This window comes from Xenopus laevis, chromosome 1L, assembly GCF_017654675.1.
Source record: "Xenopus laevis strain J_2021 chromosome 1L, Xenopus_laevis_v10.1, whole genome shotgun sequence".
Classification (NCBI taxonomy): domain Eukaryota; kingdom Metazoa; phylum Chordata; class Amphibia; order Anura; family Pipidae; genus Xenopus; species Xenopus laevis.
This window is the reverse complement of record NC_054371.1, coordinates 82,408,429-82,429,872: the sequence shown is the minus strand read 5'-3', so window position 1 is coordinate 82,429,872 and position 21,444 is coordinate 82,408,429. Positions and strand designations below refer to the sequence as shown.

Genomic DNA, 21,444 nt, shown 5'->3' with positions numbered 1-21,444 from the left:
GCGTCAATTTTGGCGCCAATAGACTGGACTATAAAGACCCTCATTTCCATCCTGACCTTGCCCAATTATAGGTCTATTTCATATAGTTCCTGGGTGCGATATATTCTGTTTTGCTTATCCGTGTTTGAACCTTGCCTGTTATCGACTTTGAATCTGTACTGCCTGTCTTGACCATTCTGCCTGTTTTACGACCATTCTTTGATAAACCCTTTTCTGTACCGCGAACTTGGATTGTTGCCTTCTCTTTGGTCCTTACTTCAACTGCGCCTTCGGGCATTACAAAAACTAAGTGGTGATTGAAACATTTTGTAATCATGAAGCGAGAAGCAGCATTACAAGCATGTGGTGTTTATCTTTACATCTTATTTACATAATTGTTTTCTGTATTTGGAATTCACATGCTAAGCATCTAATCATGGCTAAAAATGCAGATGGACTATCAGTATGGATTGAATCATTGCATCACCTGAATACAATTAAAGCCAATGTAAATGACAAAACTGTTAAATAGGAAATTAAAAGGACCTAGTGATGATTGCCAAATACTCGTCAACGTGATGAATTTGTTGAATTCTGTTTCTGCAGTAAGGACACTAAAATTGTCTTGTTAAAATCAGGCTGGGGAGCTATTCTGTAGAAATACATTCAGTTATGGTTTGCAACATAGTTTGTGTATATACGTTTAATAGCTATATGGAAATTATGGTGATTTTTGTTCTTTTCTACTATAATGTATTTTTATAAAAATAATTGAAATAGAATGTTTAATATTTGCATGCTGTATGCTAATATAGTAGTCTTTTAAACCTTGTTAACTTATTGACTCATTGTGTAACATATTTTTTTACAGTGTTCCTCTATCATTCTTCCTTAATTTATGTTATTTTATTTGTTAAATCTGAATAAAAAATGTAACACTGTTGAAAGTAATTACATTTTAAAGGTATATCATGGCTTAACCTCCAGCATTGAAAAAAACAAAGAAATTATTGTTGTTATTCATGTGTGTTGGATCTATAATTGTGCAGAAATAGAAATGTCCCGGAGGTGTGTACAATACATGGGCAAGTGCAGAAAAGGTCAAACATCGCCAAGTATAACAGCTGCATGCTTTGAACCTGCAGTTCATGGGAAGTAGTGTCTTAAGGCATATTTACAATAGGATTTGTAGGGTATACATCTGTGGAGAAATGTATGCCATTTTTCTTGCACTGTATATTTCATTTTGTCAAGCAATAGTTATAAAGGCTCATTTATAAATATTCACATTTCCACAGATGTATATTTCTATATAATGTATGATAAAGTATGATAGTTATTTTATGAAAGTTAGTGTTATAGTGGGTTTCCAAAGAGGGCATGGCCTTTGATAAAAAGGAAAAGTGCTTCATAATATGTTTCATAAATGCAAATATTCCTTAAACCAAGCTTGAACTGTTAACAAATTTATATCTTGGCAAATAATAATGTTTCCAATAAAAGTCACAGCACCATCAGTAGAGGTAAACTTAAAAAGCCTTTATTGATTACACGGCTTGGATCTCCAACAAACAACGTTTCAGGCCCAAACACAGCCCTTTCTCAAGTTACTGATTACTTGCAGGTTGTCCTTTTATACTTTTACATACATTGCCCTCTATAGGCACATCAGAGAATACCAATCATCAAACAAAAGAAAAACTTGTTACATCAAAAGAAAAAGCTAACTTTAAAGAAACAATGATGTTTTAAACAGTGTCCAAATCCATTCTCTTGTTGCAGCAATCTTGCTGTAATCCTCAATATCATAACATAGCATCTGTAAAGTCAGAATAGATAAACAAATATATTTTACTTTTCCAAGCTTAATCCTTACATTTTAAAATAATCCCAAACAGCTCATTAAAAACAACTAAAACCTAGTTTATCAGAATATGGGGTGTAAATTGTACGCCTGATTCAGGCCATGAGGTTCCAGAGTATACAGGCGGTGAATCCACGCGGCTTCTTTTTTTCAATAGTGATTTAACACTATCACCTCCTCTACGGAACTTAGGCCCCTGCGGGGATGATAAACGGTCTTCCTTTCTGACTAGTGATGGGCGAATTTGGGGCGTTTTGCATTGCGGAAAAAATTGCGAATTTCCCACGAAATTAGCAAAACGGTGAAAAATTTGCAAAACGGCTTTGGTGTCTCGCTTTTGATGCTGGCCTCCGTTTTCTTGACTCCGGCTAATTTTCGCAACGGTTTTGAGAATTTTCCCAATGGTTTCGTGAATTTATTCACCTGTGGCAAATCGTGGGAATTTGCCGCAAATTCGGGCCTGGCGAATAAATTCGCCCATCACTATTTATGACATTGGAGCAGCAGTTGCAGGCCAGGCATGGAAATATGTCCCATTCTTTTTTAGAATGCAATAAAGACTCTTGTTTTGCACCGCCCCCAAGTCTGATTTTACCATTAGAGACCCAATCATCCTATTTCTTATCTCTTTGTAGGACATCACAAGGAAATAACTTCTATCCATTACTAATCCCCAATGCTTACGTATAACTTTAGCCACATCATGACATTTTATTTGAAGCTTTTAGTTAATGAACAATGTCAACTACATTTGTTTCTTGGATGAATCTACTACATAGTTAGCTTTGTTTACTACATTTCATAGACTGAGCTGCCATTATGCCTTGCTTTCCTATGTACATATATGGCCCCACATTATTTTTCATGACTTCAAGCTGGTAGTAACCTGGCTTTTGTAATGTTTAATGTTTTTTTTTAATGTGTAGAAATGAAATTATTATTAAAATGGGAATATGGCTTGTGAAAGAGAGTGAGGTTGTTTAGTGTTAAATATTGAAGCATAATGACCAATTACTGGTTACTTTCAAAATTACTTGACATCATTTATGCTTGTATTCTTCTGGAGCATTTATTAAATTACAGTATATCTAAATGTGCATTTAGAGAGAATTTTTTTTACAAAAAGTGTATGTGTTTAAATCTGATTAACTAGGATTAATACCTATGTGATCCTTATTTATTCATAACAAAGTTTTACCTAAAATATTTCGAAGTGAATTTCAACTCTAGATTTTCTAATTCTGCTTGAAATAGTATAACAATGCACCTGCATTGGAAGCAAAACTTTTAAAGACATTATTAGGGAGCTGACTGTTGTATAGTTACAGTATAAGTTGTTATACATGATGTGGGGCCCTGTAACTACATCATGGGACTAGGTTATACATTATCTATAGATTGTTCTCAGATTGTTCCACTCTGTAACAAAATGGCAGAGCAATCTGAGCCAAATCTCTAGATCTAAATCCACTGTTGCTCATTATACCATTTTTTGCGCCTTGGTGTATTGTGGGAAATCAAGAAAAGTTTACTGCTTCTGACTAATTTGAATTAACTATCCAAGCTTTTTAGACAGGATTGCAATAACATACTCATAGCTACTATATTTTGTTTAATGTTACACAATTTCTGCATGTCTAACAAATGCAATGCTGGCAAAATGGCATCTTTTGTAAAGAGGTTGACCCTTTAAAAGAGCAATTGCTTTTTATAATACTTAATATGGACAGTGCTGTCTGTTTGAATAAAATAAAAAGGAAAAAATGGAAAATAAAATAAACTTTGAGTATGTATGTGTGAATATATATATTAAAATGAACTTGGTGCACAGTATAACTACTTTTACTGTTGCAATTCTATTATATAGGCTCAAATTTGTAAAACACATGGAAAGAGAATTATCTATAATTCCTAGCCCATGCGTTTTAAAAAAAATCCACAGTTGGTGTTAGCATTTTTATATATTTAAACTTGAACCAATTTAAATTCTTTAATTATTGGGATTCAATTTTTCCAAAGAAATACTTAAAAGTTCAGGGTGTTCATGTTTACGGTAAATAGTATTTTCACAAAAATAAAACAAATGTGCTTTTCACATAGAGAAAAGAAATACATTGATTATACCAAGGTGGATACCTGCTTGTTCTAGCCTTTGAGTTTAAGTAATATTTTTACTGAAGCCAAGGAGTGACATGTGTACCTTTATAGCCTTTTTAAGAAGATTCTTGTACTTGTCCCTGTTGGAGGCATATTGTAAGGCTTCATGGATAGTTTGACTGACATAAACTGGTCGTTCTTTTAGTGTTCAACTGAATATAATGTATAATAGGGACAGTATACTCACACTGTCCAAATTATCTGTTTATTATCAAATTTGAATTCCTCTCTAATTAAAATAAAATGCACCCAAAGCTACATTACTGTGTCTGTGCCATTCTAAAGTTTAAAGTAAATAGTTTGCTTTTCAAAACATAATCAAAGGGGTACACAGTATAGAAAATAAAATTTAGTTAATTGTATTTTTTGTGAAAATAGATGTAATTGTCAGCGAAATTACATAATGGTAATTTTTGTTGCATTTAATACATCTAGACTGAACTGAATGGTTTAATAAAGTTCTCAATACTGAAACTGCAAGAATGACACCATACTGCTTGCACCCAACAACTATGATTAAATTGATTACAAAGACTCCACCATAGAATAAACTATGCCTCATCCCATATACAGTCATCCTAAAAATACAAATAAGAGCCTCAAAAAGTTTACAGGTATTCAGCAGTGTCTGTTAGTCCTAACAATGCATCCTGATAATAGGAAAATTTAATTTTCCACAACAGTTTCCTAATATTTCATTGGCAGCTGGGAGTCTACACCAAGTGGTTTACTAATCATTTTTGTATTTTTTTCCATGCAATTTGTTTTTTTTTTTTTTGTACTAAAAAACACGAATGTGAATAATATTTTAAAAAAGGAATTTTCAATATTTATTAAATACATAAATTCAAGGTATTCTATGTTTTCCAGGCAATGTTATATTTGGATTTTTTAATAAATAAGGTAACATTGGTGTTTTTTAAATTGTGAGTTTATTTATAGTTGAAAAAACACAAATAACATGTCGGAATTTATAAATATAGGCCTATGAGGGGTTGATTTTCGAAATGTCGCATTTGAGGTTTTTTTAACGAATGAGAAAAAATGTAGAGGGAAAAATACAAACCAAATGTACTCACAAATATTTTTCAGAGCCTCAAATAGATTTATTTGGGGGGAAAAATGTGAAAGTCACCAGAAAATACTTGAGTAAAAGCTGGTATTTCTATAGAAGTTAATTAAAATTGGATCAAGCAACTTTGTTTTATTTATTTAAGATTTGTTTTATTTAAGACTTGTTTCAGATTCATTAAAAATGAATCTATTTGCTTCTTGTTTGTGTGTGATTCATGGAGATTTTTCTTGTACCACATACAATGTAGCCAATGGTCATTTTATTCTTGTGCCAAATGCATTGGTAATCTCTCAAACTATTTAAATTTCATCCAAGCTCTTACAGCCAATGGGACAGTAATAGGGATGGGCGAATTTTTTCGCCTTGTTTCGAAAAAATTACGCCCATAGACTTGTATGGCATTGTGTGTCAAAATAAAAAGATGTGCGTCAAAATAAAAAGATGCGCGTCAAAAAAAAAATTGACGCCCATTAAAGTCTAAAGACTTTAATGGGCGTCGGCGACATTTCGCTGGCAGCAAATTTTTGGCGAAACGGGTCGAATTCACCTATCCCTAGACAGATCTATATAAGGGTTTTTTTACATTCTTCTTTACTGTTTTCTAGGGGGCCCATTTACTTAGTTCGAGTGAAGGAATAGAGGAAAAATAGTTTGAATTTCGAATGGTCGAATATGGCTGCTTCGACCTTTGATTATGACCTTCGACTTCGAATCGAATGATTCAAACTAAAAATGTTTGACTATTCGACCATTCGATAGTCAAAGTACTGTCTCTTTAAAAAATTCTTTGACCCCCTAGTTTGCCACCTAAAACCTACCGAGGCCAATGTTAGCTTATGGGGAAGGTCCCCATTGGCTTCCTAACAATTTTCTGATTGAAGGAATATCCTTCGATCAATGGATTAAAATCCTTCGAATCGTTCGATTCGAAGGATTTCATTGTTCGATTGAACGATTATTCCTTTGATCATTCGATCGTAGGAATAGTGGTAAATCCTTCGACTTTGATATTTGATAATTAACCCTCGATATTCGACCCTAGGTAAATGTGCCTCTAGGTGTTGATATAATTTCTGTCACCCTAATGTCCCGCCTCTTTAACATTTTAAAGCCATTGGCTATGTGTTATGGAAAAATCAATCATGTCTGTGCCTTTCTCTTTGCATCTTTAATTAAATAAATTCATTTTAAACTAATCATTTGCAAGAATTCAATTTCCCATATTGTATGCTGATTAGGATTGCCACATTTTTGGTATTGGACCTAAAGATAGGCTGCTTGGTTCAAAACTGACTGCCTAATTTAGACATCTGAAAACTAGGCAGGGATGTCTCCTTATTGATGTAAATACCAATCCCAGGTCGCCATATCATAGCCTGGCCCTAAATGTTACAATCACTTCCTCAAAATTGGCACACTTCACTAGTACATCTTCCTGATGTCACCACCTTCATCCAAATCTCTCTGAAGAAAAAGGAGGCAACTCTATTGCTAACTTATTTTTTACCTTCAAAGGCTAGTATACAAGCAATGAACTCTTTTGTTCAAACTATTTAAAATATTTAGTATTGCTTCTGGTTTACATAAAAACTTTTTGGTTTCTCTTCTATTTCTCATGGATAGTAGCAAACTAAAAATCTATATAACTTAAGACATTTGAGATAATTTAGAAACCCTTAGCAGCCAATGTGACATCTGTTGCTAGCTAGTGGAATGCATTATTTTGTATTTTTTACAGTTTTATGAGAACCCAGGCCTGTTTGATATGTATGTTCATGTATGTTTTAGGGTTAGTCCTGTCTCAAGGAACAAAGTATGAAAATTGCTTGTCCATTTTTTTTAAATAAAAGAATTATTAAAATAGTAATCTTTTAAAAGAAAGAATTTCAAACAAATGCACCTTAATTATATAATTACCTATTCATGCATCAACACGTCTTGTAAAGAATAAAGATTAGCTCTATAAATTGTAAATCTGATTCAAAGCTATATTAAAAGAGTTCAAGAAAATATGTTTTTACAAAATTAATCTTTTTGCAGCTTCTAGAAATGTATTTAGGTTTTTTTAGAAAAAAAAATTATTTTCTTTAAGTAGATTTATGTAATGGTAGAATTGTTCATCATCTGTATTTTCCCATAAAATATTGTGGATAGTTAAGCCATGTGCCATTCCACCCAGACCACATTGAATAATGGGCCTTATCTTACCTTAAACTCCACCATTTTGTTATTATACTTTCTCTCTCCCTTGTTAAAAGTTGAGGGGTGGAGTGCATCATATTAATTGGGGCTTCCGTAATACTTGCATTTTTGTTGGGTAAGTTAATAACATACTACTACAGATTTTTGAGAATGCAACAGATAAGTAATATAATAGTTGTGTATATATAAATATATTTTTTTTGTAATTTATCCAGTGGATTATGGTATAGTTGGGTTTGATTCATGTGTGAGTATATAGATGATACTACACTACTATGTGGTCAGTAACAGTTTTAATATCACTGATTAACTGAATCTCAAAATAGATTTAGAGGGATGAGTGTTTTCGGTTGTTTCTGTCATGAGGTTAGACAAGGTATGTTACATAGTTTACATAGTTACATAGTTAAATTGGGTTGAAAAAAGACAAAGTCCATCAAGTTCAACCCCTCCAAATGAAAACCCAGCATCCCTACACACACCCCTCCCTACTTTTAATTAAAATTCTATATACCCATACCTATATTAACTATAGAGTTTAGTATCACAATAGCCTTTAATATTATGTCTGTCCAAAAAATCATCCAAGCCATTCTTAAAGGCATTAACTGAATCAGCCATCACAACATCACCCGGCAGTGCATTCCACAACCTCACTGTCCTGACTGTGAAGAACCCTCTACGTTGCTTCAAATGAAAGTTCTTTTCTTCTAGTCTAAAGGGGTGGCCTCTGGTACGGTGATCCACTTTATGGGTAAAAAGGTCCCCTGCCATTTGTCTATAATGTCCTCTAATGTACTTGTAAAGTGTAATCATGTCCCCTCGCAAGCGCCTTTTTTCCAGAGAAAACAACCCCAACCTTGACAGTCTACCCTCATAATTTAAGTCTTCCGTCCCTCTAACCAATTTAGTTGCACGTCTCTGCACTCTCTCCAGCTCATTTATATCCCTCTTAAGGACTGGAGTCCAAAACTGAACTGCATACTCCAGATGAGGCCTTACCAGGGACCTATAAAGAGGCATAATTATGTTTTCATCCCTTGAGTTAATGCCCTTTTTTATGCAAGACAGAACTTTATTTGCTTTAGTAGCCACAGAATGACACTGCCCAGAATTAGACAACGTGTTATCTACAAAGACCCCTAGATCCTTTTCATTTAAGGAAACTCCCAACACATTGCCATTTAGTGTATAACTTGCATTTATATTATTTTTGCCAAAGTGCATAACCTTGCATTTATCAACATTGAACCTCATTTTCCAGTTTGCTGCCCAGTTTTCCAGTTTAGACAGATCACTTTGCAAAGTGGCAGCATCCTGCATGGAACCTATAGTTCTGCACAATTTAGTATCATCTGCAAAAATAGAAACAGTACTTTCAATGCCCACCTCCAGGTCATTAATAAACAAGTTGAAAAGCAAGGGACCTAGTACAGAGCCCTGCGGTACTCCACTAACAACACTGGTCCAATTAGAAAATGTTCCATTTACCACCACTCTTTGTAGTCTATCTTTTAGCCAGTTCGCTATCCAGGTACAAATACTATGTTCCAGGCCAACATTCCTTAATTTAACCAGTAACCTTTTGTGTGGCACTGTATCAAATGCTTTAGCAAAGTCTAAGTAAATCACATCCACTGCCATCCCAGAATCGAGGTCTCTACTTACATTCTCGTAAAAAGAAATTAATGTGCCTTTAACAACAGTCCCATTTAACAACTAAATTGTTTTTGTATTAGATATTTGAACAGCTGAACTATTCTCACAATATTTTTCTCTTAAATTGTTTCCTTTTGTTATGCAAAAAGGAAGCACCATGATTTAAATGTTATATACACACAAGTATGCATATAGTACTTGGTTAAAAAATAAATTTCTTAAAAAAAGCTAGAACAAAAGGAGAAGCTTACTATTAATTGGCTCATCTTTACTTTATTACCATTGACCTTGTATCCCTAAATGTCATAATCTTAAAATATGATTAGTAATAGTATGCTATAAATTATATTTTTAATTTGAGTTTTCTTTTTGTTTTTAAATGTGTTGCTGAGCAATGTATCAATTCATGTATTAAACTGACTGCTTAATTCAGTAATCTGAATTGCTTTTCTGAAACATAAAAGGGGTTAGCAAAACTATGTGATGTACAATTTGGAAAATATAAGTTTTGTGAAGTGCCCCCTTTAAAGTTAAAGAATGAGAAACTTTTTAAGTTTAATATAATTAGGGTAAAATACCAGTTAAAAAAAATATTGTATATTGGCAAAATAGTATATTGTATACAGCTCTACTATATCACTTGATGTCAGAAACAAGAATAATGATTGATTAGCAACAGAGAGTGTCCACTCTTTGAATAAAATGTGCACTGATTTTGCTCCACTAAACAGTGGAACAATGGTTTTTCAAACACATGTGTGCTAACATTTTTATACTCATTCTACAGGTGGACTGTGGAAGGTTATAAGGAAGCTGATGAAACGTATTCATATGATAGCATTGGATTAGATCAGATAGAAATCAAGAAGAGGAATTCAAATATGGATAGGTCCAATCTGAATTTAATAGAATACTGTAAGGACCATCTGGGACTTGAACACTTGGGACTGGGGTTGCTGGACTTTCAGTCGGTGCATTTACCTCGTGAGCCACTGGGGGCTCTTCTGTTTTTTGTTTCTGTTTATCTGTCTGTTTCCAGTATGTTTTCCACCCACCTCGTATACCCTCATGTGTCTCCTATTCCCTAATCAATTGACCTTTATAAACCACGCCCTGAGCCTTGCTCAGGGCTGAGTCATTGAATGTGTTTGGTTTTGTTCCTGAATCTGTTCCTGGATATTCCAAGTTCCAACTTCCTGTGTTTTTGTTCCAGCTTTTCATTGCCTGCCTGGTAAAGACTTTATTTTTGTCCTGTTCCTGTTTTGCTTCAGTTCCATTAAATCCTGTATATTTCACCATGCCTGCTTCAAGTATTTGTGGCTTTTTCCCTGGGCTTCCACCACATGCACTACCAAGTGTGAATTTAACTCACGTTACAGCGGCTTCCCGTTGTGAATGTTACAAATACATTTGGGTTTTAAAAAAGATTTTTGTGTATTTTAATTGATGTTGCATATTTGGGTGCTATGACTACATCATTGATTATGTTCTCTTTTTGAAATACCTTTATTTATTTATTTGACACATCAGTTTTAGCAGCATGGAAAATCAAAGTTTTAAACTTCTGTAGGACAGTTGGTTTTCATTTTTGCCCTCTTAGTTGAAAATGTTAAATTGCACACAAATATTAGTATAAAATTTGCATATCATTATTCTGACTTTGTCTGCATCTTAAGGAACTAGAAATGGAACATAATTACATTAATAAGAATGTTAGCCAGTGACCTTCAACAGAACTGATGAACAAAAAAAATGGATCCACCCTGTATTACAGAGACGACATCTAAAATAGTATGACTACATAGGTAAAATGTTGTGTTTAGAGAATTTAGGAACTTCTTATTCTTCCTCTGCTGTATTTGTAAAATAAATATTGCTACAATGTTAAATAAAAGTCAAATACACACATAAAATAATACCATAGAAGCCCCAGTTTTTTCCAAAAAATCTGTTAATTCTTTATTTAGTCTGGTTACCTGTCCATGATCTCAAAAAAAAAAAAAAATAATGTTAGATTTACAAATATGCCTCAATGATCAAGTGTTGTTAAAAAAGCAGCGTAACGTTAAAATACATGCAAGTATAATGGCCATTGAAATTAATCTTTAACATTATCAATGTCATCAATAAGTAATAATAATAAGCAGTTTAACAAGAAAATAAATCAATTTTCTTGATATTGTGGTAAACTAATCTCTGACGGATGAGCTGACTAGGTTGGTAGCTTTACTTTTCTGCTGACAGTGATAAATAATACTGAGGAGAAGTTGTTTGAATTCTGCAACAATGAAGTCATGTTTCTTCTACTCAAAAAGTGTATCATTTATAATATGCAGACTAATAAACTGCTGAAATCTCAAAGTGACCCTGCAATTAAAACTCAAATCTGGAACAATTGTTATTTTATCCTAGGATTATTCAACAGAAATGTTTTTATGTTTGCCATTTTTTTACATACTTTTTAAAAGCTTAGTTGCAGTTAAGTTTTAAATAAAACATTACAGGGCACATTTTCTAAGGGTCGAATTTCGAAGTGCAAAAAACTTAGAAATTTGACCATCGAATAGGGTAGTTCGACATTCGAAGTCGAAGGATTTTTACCAAAAATCCTTAGATTTCTCAAAACTTGCCCAAACACTCAAGATAGGTTATAGGAGGTCCCCCATAGGCTAAACAGCAATTCGGCAGGTTTAAGATGGTGAAGTGTCGAAGTCAAACTTTTTTTAAAGAGACAGTACTTCGATTTTCGAAGTCAAAGTTTTTCACTTCGAATCAAAGTCGAATTTGGCCTATTCGATGATTGAAGTATCCAAAAATTACTTCAAAATTTGATGTTTTTTAAATTCAAAAATTCACTTCGACCCTTAGTAAATGTGCCCCTACATGTTTCCAGATCAAATTCTTTCTTGCATATACTGTGGCAATGGTTTGCTTTTACCCCAAATACATAAAAAATATGTGTGTACCATATTGTTTTATTTTACAAATTGTTTTTGCAATGCAGCCATCTTAAAAGTAAACATCTCATTAAAGCTGACATTTTACTATTGTATAAAGTGCTAATAATTACTATTTTCACTTTGGTAATCTGAATTATGATAACTCATGCTCTTCTTAGAGGCCCAATTATAAACACTGTAATTTCAGACTTTTTAGAAAAAAAATTCTCTAAAACCACAAAAAACAACAAAAACACAACAAAAATTAAAACCTCACATTTTTTAAGCAATTGCAAACAAAAAAATCTAAAAGCTTCAGTTAAAGAGTTTCAATCCCACCAAGTTTATTTTGTTTAAGCGAGTTGTCACAGTATACCATCTAAGGAAGACTTTTGGGTTTTGTTACATACTGCACAGTAAGAGGCAGATTTATCAAGGGTCGAATTTTGAAGTGCAAAAAACGAATTTGCCAAATTCGATAGTCGAAGTTTTCTTTTTGAATTTTTTGGCCGTTTTTGGTCTAAGTAAAATCGGTCGATCGATCATAGAAATCGTTTGAATCAAACTATTTATTCGATCGATCTAACAATTTTCAAAAAAAAAAAACTTCAATTTTTTAAAATGTAGCCAAATTTTGGCTCTAGGTTCTAGGAGGTCCCAATAGGCTAACATAGCAATAAGGCAGGTTTAAAGTGGCAAAGTGTCGAAGTTTTTTAAAGAGACAGTACTTCGATTTTCGAATGGTTGAATATTCATATTTTCAATTCAAATCGAAGTTGAAGTCAAATTTGGCCTATTCGATGGTCCAAGTAACCATTCAAAAATTCACTTCGACCCTTAGTAAATGTGCCCCTAAGTGTTTCATGTGATCTAAGGGGGTTATTTACTAAAACTCAAATTAATCTCAGTTTTTTAAAAAAAAAAATCAGAGCGGCAAAATGCTGTACAAAAATTGTATGTTTGACGCTCTGAAAAACTCAACTTTATTGAATTTTTGCTGAGAAAACTTGACTTTTTTAGATTATCAGACGAAAACCCAGACTTTATTGGATTATCCTACACAGATCGCAGTATCAAGAAACCTCTTTAGGGACATCTACCATTGACTTCTACATGACCTCAACAGGTTTGAGATGGTGTATTTTTGGATTTTTGTTTTCCAATAAAAATTAGTTTTTCCTTTAAAAACTTTGACCAGGTAAATTTAAGGTTTAATAAGTGGGCCTCCAAGTGTTGCATGTGAAATAAGTGTTTAAAATTTGTTTAATACTAAAAATTTGTGATGAGCAAATCAATCCCTAAAAATTCATGAAACTTTGAAAAAATTTGTGAAATGGCGAACAATTTGCGAAACACATTGAAGTCAATGGACATAAAAATAAATTTCCCGTGCAACAATTCTGGGCAATTTCCCCCCAAAAAAATCAAGCAATTTGTGCGTCAAATATAAAAATTTTGTTAGATTACAGTTTTCACTCAATTTTATAGAGTCTTTAGCCGACCAAACTTTTTTAAAGTTATTTTATTGATAAATAAGTTAAAATCATGGTTTGGAGTTTGGTCCTGCTTGGTTTAATAAAAATATGAGATAAATTAGAGTTTTAGTAAATAACCCCTAAATATATGTTTACAAATGCAAGGAGTTTCAGTACTGCCAGGACAGTAAATAGGAACAAGTTTAAATACCAGAATCCATGCAGTACTAACTAGATCTAGTGATCTCTGATGACAAATGTGCAAGTAATTGAACACCTGGGTAATAGTGACCATAATGTTATATCTTTTAATGTTTGGTGCAAAAGCAAATAAAGAAATAATGGGGAAAAAAATAAATAAATTTCAGAAAAGCAAATTTTAGCTCCTTAAAGGCTGCCCTTAAGACCATAGATTGGGCCATCATGTTTTCTGATAGAAACACAGAACACAAATGGTACAAACTTTTTCTATATACAGCAATCTATGGGGCATATTTTAATATAGGGTAAAAGTTCAAATCTGAAATATTTTAATCAAAAATAAAAATTTGCCATAACTTTGTTAACAATATAAAAACAGGGAACTATTCTTAATAGACACTTAATATATTAGAGGTTTATAAATACCAGATCTAGTACTTTGGTATCAGTAAGGGAACTGATTAGTGATGGGCGAATTTATTCGCCAGGCGCGAATTTGTGGCGAATTTGCACGATTCGCTGCCAGCGAATAAATAAGCAAAACGGCCGCAAAAATTGCTGGTGAAAATTCGCCGGTGTCAAAAAAAATTAAACGGAGCGAGAAAAACGAGCGTCGGTGTCAAAAAATGGATGCCGGCGTCAAAAACGAGACGCTGGTGCCGTTTCGTGGATTTTTCACCATTTTGTGAATTTCACAAAATTCGCCCATCACTAGAACTGATATTTCATTCTACAATGCATAATCATCCTAAAATGTGTTTACATAACTATTATAAGTATTTGCGATCAATTGTTGCCTAAAGTTTCTATGTAGTCTAATTGTCAACTGTATACCCTGTATATTCTAAGAACTGCCAGTTAGGCCATCATTGAATTTGCGCCGTTTCGCCGAAAAATTCCGTTTTTTCGCCGACGGCGCCCGTTTTCGACGCCGGCGCCCGTTTTCGACGCCAGCGTCCGTTTTTGACGCCAGCGTCCGTTTTTCTGAAAAATTTGGACACCGGCGAATTTTTTCGGCAAATTTTCGCGGGCGTTTCGCGAATCGCTCAAATTCGCCGCGAATTCGCGCCTGAGCAAATAATCCAATAATTATGTGTACTTCAATTATCATAAAAACAGTTTGTTTGCTATATGTATGGTTGGTTAACCAAAACGTACCATCTGTAGTTATATATATATGTGTGTATTAGAGCGTGAGGTGAAATGCCACTCGCCTGCACTTGTACTTTTTGGGATAATTAGCATTTGGTAGGCAGGTAAGCATAGGATTTTGAACTCCGAGACTAGAGAGCTCTAAGGTATGGGAATGTATGTACAAATAGCCGCACCTCTCACCTTTCCTTAGGTATTCCTGCTTAGGTGGTGCAGAGTTCTCAAGATGGTCGGCACACGTCATAACACTTGCAAGAATAGAAAGAGAATCGCACAAACACCAATTGCAGGTGTTGCAGGTGGGGAACTTCCCATTTTCTTTATTGTGACCACCTGTGCATCAACGTTTCGGGGGGGTTTAACCCTCCCTTTGTCACAATAAAGAAAAGGGGAAGTTCCCCACCTGCAACACAATTGGTGTTTGTGCTATTCTTTCTATTCTTGCTAAGGTATGGGAACACAGCCCTTTTACCTTCCCAGGTAGCTCCTTTCTCAGCTGCCACTTAATTTCTTGGCTGAGATGGAATATTACCCCTACTTGCACTGGGTATCTTTCTGCAACACATCTCTTTTTTGCTCATCACTACCAGCATCAGGGCTGCTGAACTTCTCTTCTGTGGTGGGAGAGTTTGGGGCCATACTCTCTGTAGGTAGAGGTAGTCTAATACTCAGTGGTAGATATATAATGACATAGTGCTGGTGAAAGTCAAGTGAAGTGAAAGTCATGTCTTCACCGAGGAATGACCTTGGGTTATACTGCCTATACTGCAGTCAAGACATCCTAATCGTTGATTTCAGTTAAATTAAGATGCCAAAATTAATATATGTAGGGGATCAGACGAATTCTTTCCCAGTTACAGGCTGGAGAGCCATCCGATTGGCTGGGCTCCCCAGTGCATCATTGGGAGTGCCTTACTTTGGAGCCAAATGTATAGGGTTTCTGACAGAATTTAAGAGATACCTGCTGCAGTAGTCAGAGAGATCACAGATCTGTGGAGTGTGATAGCGCTGCTTGAAAGGATTTTCCAGGGAGAAGGAAAAAGAAAGGACTGCATTTTGCTCTGTTTTGATAAAGTATTTGAGCATCAGGGAGAGCCAGTTTCTATCTCCTGCCTGTGGATACTTTGGCCACTGTGTGTTTCCCCAGGGTGAGGATAGGTCTTGCTCGTGTACCTGCAATGTTGTTTGTGATTACTACTTTCAAAGTATAAGGTACTTTGGGGCAGGTAGCACTACTTGGGGATATAGGAGCTCTTGGGGAAGAGACATTGAACTGACCAGATTTGTTCTACATTTATCCACCTGGTGTGGGGCTGTGGCATTGAGAAACTGTGCCAGGGTTTGGTAGTCCACACATGTTCCCCAGAGTAAAGTGATATTGTGTGATTTGCATTTACAGTTATTGCCTACAGTTTATATAAAGCTTATATTTCTTTTACTGCAATTTGTGTGTTTTAGTTTTCATAGTGTGCTCCTCTGTGTTCCTCTGTGGAGGCACTGCACTGTAAATAACAGTACTTTTCATATGCAAAATGCCTGAATTTCCAAGGGTTAATTGCTATTTAAAGAGACATTAACCAAATTAAGGTTATATTTTTTTTTCAAGTAGGGAGAAAAGTGTTTCCAATGTCATAATGTCATTTTTATTTTCCTTATTTTGACCTATTATTTATTGTTAACATACAGTACTGTTAGTCCCACCTGAAACAAGGCTAAGCAATCCATCATGTCAAGCTAACCTGAATGTTTAAACTAGTGAAATACCAGAATCACAAAGCTAATTAATTTTAATGAAAATTATTTCCCAGTACGATCTTGGAGCTGATTGAAAATTTTGACATGTGAAGTGAGGGAATTGGGAATAAGGGTTGATGAAAAGTTCATGTCATTTTAAAAAGGTGCCAAGCATTTAAGGAGCAATGTACTTTTATTGACCAGTTTTGTCTTCGAGATGCAGTTTAATGTCAATAATACATTTGTGCAACTACATAACTCCATATACTGTATATTTAACATTTGTACATTTTTTACTGTATCTAATTTGTAACTTATACATTGACATTGTATGTGTCTTCAGTTAATAGACTCCACCCATAAAAACTGACTATATTACCTAAATGTGCTGCAATTACTGTTCAGCTAATAGGGTTCTACAAATTTCATAGAATACAGTTTTCCAGGTACATTGTTAATGTCTAATAACACAATGTTTTGATTATTGTTAATTTCTGACTTTCATAAAAAAAGAAAACCTCAGAAACTTGGAAAGCAACTAACACATGAACTGCCCCTTAAATCATCTTGGTGTTTTTGCACATCTGTTGTTTAGTCATTCATACTGTTCATTCTGAAATTTTAGATTTGGTGTTTTTGATTCTCCAAGGTTCCTATATCAGAGCTGTCAACCCCATTATTATTATTGGAGTTACCAGATTTTACGATCTGTGCCCTGATCATATTCCCGTTAATTTCTGATGATTTTCCAAGATTTGCAGGAAAAATTCAATGTGCGCAGCCCAGTACTGTGGTTTCAGGAGAGGTTGAATGCATGCACATGTCACTACTGTCCTCTTACTAAACATACCTGGAAAAACATTGGAGGCATGCTGGTGTGCACCACAACTCCCCCAGCAGTTTCTAAAAAGTTGTTAGCTCTAAAATAGGGATGCACCCGAATCCAGGATTCGGTTCAGGATTCGGCCAGGATTCAGCCTTTTTCAGCAGGATTCCATCCGAATCCTTCTGCCCAGCCAAACTAATCCTAATTTGCATATGCAAATTAGGGATGGGGAGGGAAATTGCATGATTTTTTTAAGTAAAAATTGTTTTCCCCTTCCCATCCCCAATTTGCATATGCAAATTAGGATTCGGTTCAGTATTCAGGCCGAATCTTTCACGAAGGATTCGGGGGTTCGGCCGAATCCAAAATAGTGGATTTGGTACATCCCTAATTAAAATAGTATTTTTAACATATGTAGTAAATTGAAAATAATCTGGCAGTATTATCTACGTGGGATATGAAACTATTAAGGATGTTTTATCAACCTTCAAGTTTGAATTTATTCAGTGTTTAGAGTTTTAGAGATTTATTAAGCACTAATGATGAGTGAATCTGTCCTGCAAAACAACAAAAAAATTTGCAAAATGCATTGGTCAATAGACAGCAACATTTTATCACTCCAAATGCATTAAAGTCAATGGGCATTTTTTCTTGTGCTCACTTTTTTTTTGTCTTGGTGAGTTTTTATCCAAATTCTGTAAAGTCAATGTACATTTTTTCTTGTATGACTTTTATTGTCTAGGCAAAATTATATCAGCAGTTGCAGAAGGTGAGATGTGGAATTTTGCCACAAAATCCATGTCTGGTGAAAACATTTGCTCAACACTTTTGCTCAATGAAGCATCAAAAACTTATAAAATTTAAAAATCTGGGATCTAAAAACTACCAAGTTTATACAGAAGTCAATGGGATTTGACCTTGGCAAAATGAAAATATTTATTTTTTAATTCCACTATTTTTCATTTTCAATTTTTTCCTGCATTTGTAGACCCATGTATAGAATACCAATTCATGTATTTGAGTTTTTTCATAGTTTTATTTGGTCAATTTTTTTCCATTAGAATATTTTGTTTGGTAAAATTTTCCATTTATTTAAAATGGAAAGAAAAAAAAATCATTTTTGACGCCGGCGTCCTTTTTTGGATGCCGGCGCCTATTTTTGGGATGCCGGTGCACATTTGCTGGCGAAAATGCGGCGGCATCCAAAATAGTGGACGCCGGCGAAGTTTCGCAGTGGTTTCACAAATTTATTTGCCGGCAAATCGCGGGAATTCACTGCGAATTCACCCATCACTATTCATTTTACAAACCAACTTGTGCCCCAATTTTAACTGATACACCATGTTATCCATAATATTTATAAGCAAAGAAATTCTACCCCACATATAAATATGATAAATTTGTTCAGTTTAGCAAAACAGCCTTTGCTATTTTTGTAGCATTTTTTGAAATTCATGTTATTTATTGTCTTTACAGGTGTTCCCTGTAGGTTACAGTTGACTTCTATTTTAAGATAAATGCAGCCCAAACCTTGGCAGCCCTACCTGCTTGTCATTTTTCTATCCTATTAATCTTTTATAGTTTTTAAAGCTCTTGATCTGCTGTGTCGATAATCTGTCTTAGCCTTGGGAAGTTATGGAAAGATATGTTTACAATGATGATATAAAGATGAATACTGTGCTAATTGTTAAATACTTTCATAAATGGATTAGATTGCAATTATTTTGTGAACATGATTGTAGAATTTAAAAAAATAGTTACAGGAAGATTGTATTTTAGTTGTTGGCTTGTTTACAAAAATACTGCAGTGTGAAATCAGCATTATTTTGCTTAAATATTTTTATCAGTAGTAAGTCCTAGAAAATATTGTACTCTGTTAGCGCTTTGGTTTCTACATAGCTAATGCATAATCATTCAACATTTATTTCTTTGAATCTGTATACCATTCTTTGTTTCTTACTTTTTAATTTTTTTAATACATTTTATATGGATTGTTTTGATCCTTGAAGTGAATATATTCCTTAACCTTTCTAAGGTTGTTGTGAAATTGGTTACTATATCTAGTTTAAGATGGTTTCTTAATGTGTCTTTCAGTGCATCTGCTTTTATCCTCACCACCCACCATCCCTCAAAAGCCAAAGTATATTTGTTCAAGTTTTAGCTATGCTAGTTGACATCAGGTTGGATACCCTCCATTTTGTTGATGCACGGTAATGTAAAATAATAATTACACATATCTGGTTCATGTTTGTGATTGTATACATCTTCTAACAAAATAAAAACAAGGGAAGTATCCATAAATTTTAGATTTGACTGAACACTGAGACCTCCCCAAGGATTTGTGTGAATGGCTCCTTGAATCCAAATCCTACTTTGCATATTGACATTTCAGAAGTTTTTAAAATTGCATCATCTATTAAAAATATTTTACTTTTGTTAGTCTAGAGATATAATATCACATGTCTAAAGGGTTTTATTTGGTTTGAATGCCTGCTAAGGATTTTGTAAAATTCTGTAAAAAGGTCTGGCAATTGGCTTACTTCAAACTAAATGATTGATTTGGTGCATCTTTAATAACTAGTTATCTTAAGTCTCAATTGACTCTTTCTAGATTTTGCATCTGTCTCCCATCCACATAGATACACTTATACTGATAACCCAGCCTAGCAAGTGTGCATGGGACTCAAACACAAAGCAGTACAAATACTTTACATGTGACATAAAATTTGAATTTGAAACATAGAATATTTCTAATTTAAAATTAGAATTAGAATTATAACAACCTATATGTCATCTATGTTTAGACTTTTTACATTAACATTTCTCCATTTTACTCTGTATTGTAATGAAGAAAAATAGAAAATAAATACATGGATAAAGAAATGGATACAGATGCTCATACAGTACCAGCATTATTGTAATGCCCTATTGTCTGTAAAAAAAACAATTATAAAGAGTTTAACTGGTTCTTTGCCTTCTAAGATCTATTTATAATAGCCTGTAAATAATAAGGTACAAAATTATATTTAACATGTTATGTGGCATCAACTGTCACAGTTCTATTAAGCTAAAACTTTGTTGAATATATAACAGGGAACTTCGTGAGATATGTATGCTCTTGTCTGGGCTTTCCTTTCTCCAGCAAAGTTTGGTTTTGACAGCACTTCCGGCTGTAGTGACAGTTTCATACTGCTTTATTTCTGATCTATTCTTTTATCGTGCTCAGCCCTCATCTTTAATGAAATACTGTTTTCTGATTTTTCAGGGGCAATATTTGACGAATCTGCCAAAAGAGATGATGAAGTATTTCACATGGCTGTCGCCGACCTCAATCTGAATGAAGATATCCTGCAAACAGAAAAAATCACATTTTCAGTTACATTTGTGGATGGGAACAATCCTTTTCAGGCTGTGCAAGAAGGTAGGAAAATTATGTTGAGTTACTGTATGTACTGCTAAACATTTTGTGGTATTTTTTTCCTGTTTTTTTTATTTTCCCACATTACATTTGCATTAATCTAATTCTTTTACATATTCACTCATCTCTACTTTACCATCAGAATTGAATTATTGAATTTACACTCTGTTCTAAATCTTTTCTTCTTATAGTAGGGACTAATAATATTTGTGTTCTGAAGCTCTGGTAGACTGATTAATTAGAAAGTAAATTAGGTGTTCTCCAGTAATATTGGGATGTCAATAATAATCAAGATATTCAGCACTAATGAAGAATTGTAGAAACTTTAATGGGTTTTCTTCACTTTTCATTTTGCAATTCTAGTGTGAAGACACATTATTTTTTATATATTTATTGTCACACTTAACATATCTATTCACCTTGTAATGACAACCAGTTATAGGTTTGTCTATTAAGTGGTGAATAACATGTAAGTACTGTATATAATAACATCATCATTGTAATCTATAGAATTAAACATATGACATGTTTCTTATTATTATTGCAACCCAAAATAAATATTTTCTAATTATTCAATGTGATACTGTCTCAGTGTTTATAATAAACATCAATCCCTGTCCATTTGGAGCTTGTAATATAAGCCATTTCACTAAATTTAAGTATCTAAAAATAACGCACAAACATAAATGTTGTCTGCAGATTGAACCCAGGACCCCAGCAATACAATGCTGCAATGCTTTTCTATCGGATTTCTTTATTTAGT

The 21,444-nt window shown here is 33.9% G+C and overlaps 1 protein-coding gene across 5 annotated transcripts in view; it reads left to right on the top strand.

The window, feature by feature from the left end:
• The window catches only part of grid2.S (glutamate receptor, ionotropic, delta 2 S homeolog), a 612,233-nt gene that overhangs the window by 69,768 nt on the left and 521,021 nt on the right, over window positions 1-21,444 (top strand). For all 5 annotated transcript variants that reach the window (XM_018252173.2, XM_018252166.2, XM_041590791.1 and 2 more), the window contains one exon: window positions 20,529-20,684. In XM_018252173.2, coding sequence (XP_018107662.1) covers window positions 20,576-20,684 — 109 coding nt within the window. In that variant the 5' untranslated portion in view covers window positions 20,529-20,575. The remainder of the gene's footprint in view (window positions 1-20,528; window positions 20,685-21,444) is intronic.